This window comes from Glycine max, chromosome 6 (assembly GCF_000004515.6).
Source record: "Glycine max cultivar Williams 82 chromosome 6, Glycine_max_v4.0, whole genome shotgun sequence".
NCBI classification, from domain to species: Eukaryota; Viridiplantae; Streptophyta; class Magnoliopsida; order Fabales; family Fabaceae; genus Glycine; species Glycine max.
The window spans coordinates 14,195,166-14,204,108 of NC_038242.2; the positions used below are offsets into that span (position 1 = coordinate 14,195,166).

Consider the following 8,943-nt stretch of genomic DNA (forward strand, 5'->3'; position numbering starts at 1 on the left):
AATGGATGTCATTTACCTTGAACACTCCTTTTTTTAAGCAAAGCAAAGAGAATATGATCAATGAAAAATCAAAGCCGTTTACCTGTAATTGAATAAATGTTATAATTATCCAAGTGTTTAAAATCAATATTTTTAGACTTTTTCTTCTTTATTTATTTAAGGGATTGCCCAAGCCAAAATTACACTCTGATTCTACGTTGGTAAGACACTATATAGGATCTGTCCACAACAAAAAAAAAAAAACCAAATGACCTTCCACTTGCTACTGATAAGATCCAACATTACCATGATATATAATATACACATACTTCTGTGACATGTATGGTATATGATTACCACTCTTGATTAACTCTAAGCTAATCGCGGAATCCGTTTCCACCCATAGTTTTGTGGAATTCTTTTGCCCAGCAAACTTAATTTGTGAAGAAATGCATTAATAGTCACTGGTTACATTTTTTAATTATTATATAGAGAGAGAAATGCTTAAGCCTTTGAATGTTTCCTCTGAAATATCATCCGACCCAATTAAAAGTAGACACTTGCCAAGTCAATTAATTATAAGAAATTAAGTTATTTTCAACTTTAAAAAAAAAATCATTCTTCCAAATCGATCCCTTACAAGTATGCCAAAGCCCAAAGCTAAAAAAAAACTATAACTGTTCTTTTTTCCTTGCACACAAAATTCAGTAAAAGAAACTTGTGAAATCTAAGTGGAGTTTAACCAAATTTGTTGACATGAAATCATAACATTCAGAGTATGATATCGATTAACAGGAATAAAGTCATCACATAAATGCAGAGTGCCCTATGATTCAACCCTTCAAACCCAACCATCCACGCTGTCGCCAACAACATTAACGCACACTGTCTTTGCCTGCATGGTACCACCGTCCATGCTCTCACCAAACTAATAATTCATCACTTATTATCATTCTTCAATTAATGCACAAATGGCTGGTGTGCTCTGCGACTCCGATGCTCGTGGTTTGTGCTCTCAAGTTGTGAAGGCTTTAAAGAAAACAACATAATCGATAGAGAAGCTCATGGATTCCACGAGGGACGAGCTTTCAAGTTGTGAGGGTCATTGAGTATAGTTGCCACTACAGTGCGATGCCTATGTTGTAATTGTTGTAAGCCAAAGCGGTTTCTCCAAACGATGTCCAAGCAACGAGGAGCGTGTTGTAGACGGATAGTGTGCGGAAAGGGTAAAATTGGAAAGAAAAAAAACCTTAAAAAATTTTGAGGTGTCACATTTTATTTATTTATTAGAAAAGAGAGAGAACTTACACAACAGTTTCATGAAGCCAAGAGGTTTAGCGTGAGAAGTGTTGTGGTTTTAATTTTAGTGAAAAAACTCAAAACCGTCGTCTTAGCCGCATGTCGAACTCCGGCGACGCAAATGTAACCACAGAAGAGCAAGAAGCAGAGGCTGAGCAGCAATCGGAAGAATGGGAGACGATGGCACGAGCGTGGCTCTGCTCCTTCCCGGAGCCCAAGGAGGTGAGCATGGCCGAAGTCGAAGCCTGGATCGACTCCAACCTCGCCTCCCTCCCCGAAGGCCTCCGATCCATGCCCCGCCCCGATCTCTGCCACAGACTCATCTCCTTTCAGAATTGCATGAGACTCCCCAATCAGGTTCCCCACATTCCATTCAGATCTCGCTTTTTCCCTCTGCATTTATTAGCGAGAAAGGATCATTCTTAGTTAATAACGCATGAATAGATATTGAAATGTAATTAATATCCCTTAAGGCTTTGCATTAATCGTGCAATTTGAAGCTGTTACTCCTTCCTGACATTGTTTGGTCTTTCAGGAAAGGGAAGTGAATCAGCTCGATCTTCCGCACGCACGATTTCAGCGAACCGATCAGTGGATTCCGGTTTATTCGTGGTTGGAGACTCTGGACAAGGAAGATGTGGTTAAATCCAAGGAGATTTCTGACTGGTTAACTGATAACCCTAAGGTCCAAGAACAGTTGTGCTCGCGGCACTCGCGATATCATTTGATGCACTACATCAAGAAATGCCATCTCAAGATACTAAAAAGAAGGGAAAAGAAAAAGGTATCCTTCAATTTTTAGTTCAATTGACAATGACACACTTTTTATGACATTGTGGACATATCTGTATTTTGTAGATAGCCTCATCCTTCCCATTTCTATGATTGAAATAGTTTAGTTGCTTTCTTTACTTAATGCCTATCAATTTGGCATCTCCCCTGGTCTCTTAGCATAGGGTTGTGGTAATGTGGTGCTATTTTGATCCATTGCATCCCCATTTCCAGTTCACTCTTAGGTCCACTTGTCCCTTTCTAAAACAGAAAAAACCTATCTATGATATCTGTATTAATGGCATTGATGATAGTTTTAATATTATGGGTCTGTTTGGGTACAAGCCAGAAATGCTTTTGTAAGTTTCTCTACTGGAAATATAGAGCTTTTTCCCTCCCAAAAGCATTTCTAGCTTTGTATTCAAACAGGCTCTGTATGTTGGGTGAAATCTCTGTTGACTTCATATATCAAATTATTACTCGTTTACCTGTACAGGGTGTAGAACAGCCTGATAAAGACTCATCATTGAAGGTTCAGAAGGATGTGGCAATGAAGCACCCAGCCCCACCTCCATGTGTGCTTTTATTCATCCTACCTCTAAATTGTCTCTGGTTTATATGCAGATGAGTTTTTGTTTCACTTTCATTCAGCCAAAATTGGCACATATCTGTGAAGTAGCCTTTATGTAGGAAGCAGATTATTGGAAACTTGTTTGTGGGGAAATTTATTTGAAATGCTTTTAAGGAAACACAAGTGTAAGTTTCATCTGTAATCAATTTAATTTTGTGCGTGTGTAACATAATAGTCAATAGTGTGCTATATCGGTGCTATAGCAGGATAGTGAAGGAAAGCAGCCCTGTGCTTGTATGGGATTCAAATAGTGGAGCAATTTTCAATAGAGGCTGACTGCAATAGTGGCCAAAATAGTGGTTTTTTCAAGCATTTTAGTGGCACTGCTATGATGTAGGCTTCAGAAACCCATTTTAACCTCTGGAATCATTGTTTGGGATTGGGATTTTTTTGGGTAAAAGATTCCAGAAAAAAGTTACCTTTGTTTTGACTCTATTCCTTCATAGTTCATACTCTATAGGAGGACTACTATTTTTTCTCCTATGTTCCGTTTTTTTCTTCCTTTAGACTTCCCTGTTCACATTCTACTATTTTTTTATATCTAATTTTTTATGTTCTTTTTCTATTAATTTCACCATCATCTTTCCTTTTTCTGACTTGATTAATGTTCTTATTGCTCCTAGATTGATGGTGATTGTGTATGTAAAGTGTGAGTTATTATTTATCATTAATTTCTTTAAATATGGGTTTTTGTTATGTTTTTTGAGTATTTATATATTTAGTTTGCATTATACTAATATTTAAAATATCAGTCATCCTACTTCCCCCTTTATTTCTGTTTCCAATATATTGTGGTTTGAGCTGGTCTGTAGGGTACAATTTCTAATCTTTTCTCACTGTCCTGTACCTTTTTATAAGCTTCTATGTCAGTGTATGTCTATGAAGTGTTGTGGGATACTCTGTTCTAGCTTCGGGTTTATTTCTTTTGTCCGAGGAAGGAAATTTGGGTGGGTTAGTAGGGTATACATACTCTAAGATCTTAGTTATGCTCTTATATTTGTTTGCTCTATCTCCATATTCTTCTGTGTTGTCTGGACTGGTGAAATAAATAAATAGTGTAGGTTTTTTTTTTCAAGGTATATGATATTATGATTATATTCCCAAGAAGTGGCATTCCTAGAATGCCATGATCAGTAAAGTTATTCTTGACTTGAGTAAAAAAAAAACATGTTTTGTTTGCATTTAATATTTTCTAAATGTTTTTCAAAATTCAAATGATGGGAGTAAGAATGTGATAGAAACAAGTGTGAGTGGATGTTAATAGTCGGATTATAACATTACTTCCATCCCCATTTCCAATGTCATGCATGAGAAAGCAACACCTCATCATCTTATTAAAATTTAAGCAAGACATGAAAATGTCAGTTCCCTGGAAATGCATATTGCCAACAATATTTCAAGCTCATACATTTTCTTTTTTCTTGTAATTTTTATTTCCACTTCATCAGGTGGGCTAATTGCATGCACATAGCTTCTAACATTAGATTCAGAGTTTCCCTTATTTACAGGGAAAGCAATCACTGTGCTGACAGTATTGCCAATTTTGCTGTGGATAATAGGCAGAATTTTCGGTGGGGGACACTACCCTGTTTTTGCTCTTAGCAGCTAAGCCCGCAATATTACAGGGCTACCTCAGTATAGATTTGGATTTCCTTGACATGGGTCTTGGCCTAGTCCCCCCATGTGTTTTGTTTTCTTGTTATCTGCTTCATTAATAAATTTAGGCTGGCTTAGCATAGGATTAATTTAGGTTGGGATGTGCCCTCTAATTTTGATGTTTGGCCTTCCTTTTTTCTAAAAAAAAGTTTGGCTCATTCTTTATATTTGAACATGTCTCTAATTCTGCAAAAGGTCATACCTTAAAGAATTGTGTATTTTGAATCAGGCAGGTGTTGTGGAAATTATGTTACTGCTGTTTCTTTATAATTATAGGTGTTGATCTTCCCTTTGTAAATTTTTCAGGTAGTTCTGTAAGTAATCTGCCCAAAGATAGCGATTTGTTCTTGGCCAAAAGAAATGAAGCCTATCGTAAATATGAGATGTAAGTGAATTAGCTGATTTTGTTTGTGACATTGTAGGTATTACAAGTTTATCAATTATCATCAGTTTTCCTTGTTAATTTGTTTTCAGTCTACTGGAGTTGGAGAAGCTACTTACCCCAGTATTCAAGAAGCAACCTAGCGTAAATCAGTGAGTGTTGGAAACATCAATTGTTGTGTCTTCAGATAATGACTGGGAACTCCCTGATGTGGCTCCAGGGGTACCCTATTGCTAATTTGTTTACAAGTGTTTACCTTGGAAGGTAACTATTCTCTTCACAGGGAATGATAGATCATTAGTGTTTATCTATGTAGAAAGTAGTGTAGTAGAAATCGTCTGACCATTGACCATTACATCAGCTTCTGAAATGATGAATTTAAGCTAGTCTAAGTTTACTGTGAGTAATTAAACATTTCATGATATATCCTGTAAAGTGATGAATTAATGCCGCGAGTTAGGGTTATACTTAGTCAATTAGGAGTGTTCGCCGATTGTTCAATTTTGAAGGAAAATCATCGGTTTTTTTACCAAAGTACACACTCTCTCTCTATTCTTTTCCCAAAATACACTACTTTGGGTATTTATTCCCAAAGTACACCTGTTTGGGCAAACTTCAGGGAAGTCGGGTTCTCACACCCCGACTTCCGTTCTTCTTTTTTTTTTTTTTTTTTTTTTTTTTTTTTTTTTTATAAAAAAGTTTTTATATTATTAAAATTAAATATTATATTATATAAAATTATTTTTAAATAATTTGAAAATTAGTTATTTATTAAATTAATTTATGTAATATTATTTTATAATTTAATTTTGTTATTAAGAAAATGATATTATTAAATTTAAGTGTTTTTGTTATATTATTTAAATTATTTAAGATATTTTTTGGTGAATATATGTTTTAAAATTTAAATTTTGTATAATAATATATTTATTTTAGTAAATATTTATTTTGTATAATAATCTGAATTTTAAAATTTTTAATTTAACTATTTTACTAAATATAATTAGTTTGTTTATGTTTTTAGATTTAATTAAAAATGATAAAACTAAAGCTTTTAACAATTTATTTATATAAGAACATTATACTACGTCATCAATAAAATATTTAAACAATGACATTTGTCTAAGGAAAAACTAAGATGAGGATACATTAGGACAATTATTTCTGCTATGACCATGTTGCCGGCAAAGTCCACATTTTTTTCTACTTGCTCGTTCATTTTCGTCTTCGTCCATCTCAGTAGGAATGCGAGTTGAAACGGGACGACCCTTTACAGTCCTCTTTCTCCTTGGATCAGGACCCCATTGATCTCCTTCATATTCTTGCCACATTGATTCGTGTGGCAATAAACCAAAGGAGTTGTCGTAGATGTGCAAAATGTGTTGTAAAGTGAATACATCGGCACATAGGTCATGGGATCAACATTGACAGATTTACAGGCAGCCATGACGTGAGAACACGGTAAATGTTTAGCCTGAAATTCACCACAATCACACTTTTGGGATTGTAACATTACTCTAAACCTTCCAGGTGGTCTGGGTGTTTCAAGTGGGGATTGAGTCTCGGTTATAATAAAAGTGTGATTGTGTCTGTCGAATTCATTTACAATGTGTGTATTAGATTCTTGTTGACCACTATTGATTGCATCGAAGACGACTTCAGAATACTGTGAGCCGGAGTTGATCATTGCCTGAGTTTGTCGACCTCTATTAGCAAAAAGTTGTGCGGTCTTGAAATAGGTCTCCTCAACCAATGATGACACCGGCAAATGTCTTGTGTTTTTGAACATGGAATTAACAGACTCCGACAAATTGGTAGTCATATGTCCCAAACGCTTCCCCTCATCAAAGCATTGTACCCATTTTTGTTTGGGTAATTGATCAAGCCATTCAGCTGCACTTGGCTTATTCGCACGAATATCCCCAAGATGTCGCCAGTGCATCTTCTCTGTGTATGCGTACCCTGTAAATATTTAATCAATGTATTATGTTATAAAATTTGATTGAAAGAAAATTATAACGAATAAATAAAATAGATTCTCACCAGCCAACATAAGTGGTTTCTTTAAATGTTTGCAGTTTGAGTTACCACGAAGAAAGTTTTGTGCAATGTGGCGCAGGCAAAAGAAATGGGATGTGTCCTGGACCCATAAGTTACTTGGGTTGTTGTAGGCACTTATAATTGAGGGGTGTCGGTCTGAAATAAGAGAAATGTTAATTTGCGGAGTAACATGTCTTCTCAAATTCTTTAGAAAAAACCCCCAAGCTGAAGTTGTCTCCCCTTCTACAATGGCATAGGCAATCGGGAAGATATGGTTAGCTCCATCTTGTGCGGTAGCTATCAACAGTGTGCCAGTATACTTTCCGTAAAGCCATGTACCGTCTACTTGTACAATGGGTTTGCAAAATGCAAAACCATTAATGCATGGACCAAATGACCAAAAGACACGTTTAAACAATCTTTTGCCCGGTACTATTTCTCCCCCCTCATACAAGGATTCTGTTTGAGCAGCGACCACAGTCCCGGGAACACAAGATTGCAAAGCTCCGAAAAGTTTTGGCAGTTTGGCATATGATTCTTCCCAGTTTCCATGAATCATCTCCAATGCTTTTTGCTTTGCTAACCATGTCTTCTTGTAGGATGGGGTATAATTCATGAACGTTTTAATCTCTGCAATCAATGTCTTGATGGAGACAGTTGGGTTTGTTTTGACAATTGGTTGGATGATCTGTGCTATGACGTGTTTGTCGAGTTGGCGATGATCTTGTGTAAGCATCGGCACGAGACAAGTGTGATGACCTCTGATACTCTTGATAATCCATTTGTTATGCCTCTTTGAATTGCATGCGCCCAAGCTCCATGTACAACCATTTTCATGTAACTTGCAGACGAAGTGTAGCCTTCTTTGGTCAGAGTAAATTGTTCTGCAATCAAAATGATTTCTGATGTTGTATTCTTTGATTGCTCGAATACATTGTGATTTGTCATCGAAGGTCATGCCAACCTCGAGTACACCGACTGATGGTTGTACATTGTGTTGCTGATGAACAAAATGGGGTCGATCAATATAGTGTGGTAGGTGGTCAAAGTTCAAGTCTACTGGACACCTAGGTTGCTGATATTGCAACGGAGGTGACGGAGGTGTCGTTGGTCTGCCAACACCCTCGTCATCGGTTTGGTCATCACTTTGGTCATCGCTTTGCTGATTGATGTGATCAAAGAATTGTTGATCCTCATCCTCAGTAAAATCATCCATGTTTTCATGATGAAATCGTATAATAGGATCTTCGTTAGCAATGGGATGTTCATCTCGGTTTGATGTTTGCGTTTGTGGTAGTTGTGAAGGTGGCGTAAAGGGGGATGAAGGATGGTTTTGTTGGTCAAAGGAGGTTTGTTGGCCATGAAAAAAGGAATCATTCTCGGATAATATTTGTGTGTATGAAGTATAAATGTCAAAGGGGTCTTGTGATTCAAGGTTGTTGTATGAAGATACTGGATTATTGAGGTCTATGTTGTTGTACGGTAACTGTTGTGGAGGCGGTAGTTGTAGTTGTGGACATGAGGGTTGTGGAGACGATGGTTGTGGTTGAGAAATAAGCTCAGTAACAGCATAGAATTCGGCAGAATTCAATTGTGGATTCTGGATAATTGTTTCCATCGTGCCTCTAAGATCATCATTGTCGAATAGTTGAGCCGAAATAAAACGTGTCTGACCGAGATGAATTGAAATAGGGACACGAAATAACAATTGAGCAACTTGTTCAGTTGCTCGAGTAGGAAGACGATTGTTAATTTTTTGAATGAATTGTGTAAACGTAATAGAACGACTGGCGTAAAAAAATATTGGGGTCGTACATTGGTACGTCGATCCTTGAACTGGATCGTCTACAATGTGACCACTGTGGTAAATGAGGGTTGAAATTTCTTTAGGTGGAGCCATGGTGGTGCTTATGGGATATGAGTGGAAATGGTGTGAGAGTTACAAATCGAGTTTTGTTTTGTGAGAAAATTGTTGTGTGTGATATGTTGTTTGTAATGTTAGGTGGGAGAGTTAGATTGGAAGGTTAGGTTGAGAGAGTTAGTTACGAGGGTTAGATGGGAGGGTTAGGTGGGAGGGTTAGATGGGAGGGTTAGGTGGGAGGGTTAGATTGGAAGGTTAGGTGGAAGGGTTAGATTGGAAGGTTAGATGGGAGAGTTAGATTGGAAGGTTAGGTGGGAGAGTTAG

At 36.9% G+C, this 8,943-nt stretch overlaps 2 protein-coding genes across 3 annotated transcripts; one reads left to right on the forward strand and one right to left on the reverse strand.

Annotated features, from left to right (window-relative positions):
- Window positions 1-973: 973 nt before the first annotated feature.
- LOC100820572 (uncharacterized) lies at window positions 974-5,104 on the forward strand. Of its 2 annotated transcripts, none has more exons than XM_006581803.4 (5): window positions 974-1,635; window positions 1,814-2,062; window positions 2,546-2,654; window positions 4,643-4,721; window positions 4,811-5,104. In XM_006581803.4, the coding sequence occupies exons 1-5, from the start codon at window positions 1,378-1,380 to the stop codon at window positions 4,872-4,874; spliced, it is 759 nt and encodes a 252-aa protein (XP_006581866.1). In that variant the 5' UTR covers window positions 974-1,377; the 3' UTR covers window positions 4,875-5,104. The 2 variants fall into 2 exon arrangements, with proteins under 2 accessions (XP_006581866.1, XP_003526958.1); XM_003526910.5 differs by having other exon boundaries at window positions 2,546-2,624.
- Window positions 5,105-5,821: 717 nt separating this feature from the next.
- Window positions 5,822-8,717, reverse strand: LOC106798933 (uncharacterized). Its single transcript, XM_014776520.2, has 2 exons — window positions 6,762-8,717; window positions 5,822-6,680 (listed from the first exon to the last, which is right to left on the reverse strand). The coding sequence occupies exons 1-2, from the start codon at window positions 8,656-8,658 to the stop codon at window positions 5,989-5,991; spliced, it is 2,589 nt and encodes an 862-aa protein (XP_014632006.1). The 5' UTR covers window positions 8,659-8,717; the 3' UTR covers window positions 5,822-5,988.
- Window positions 8,718-8,943: the final 226 nt, after the last annotated feature.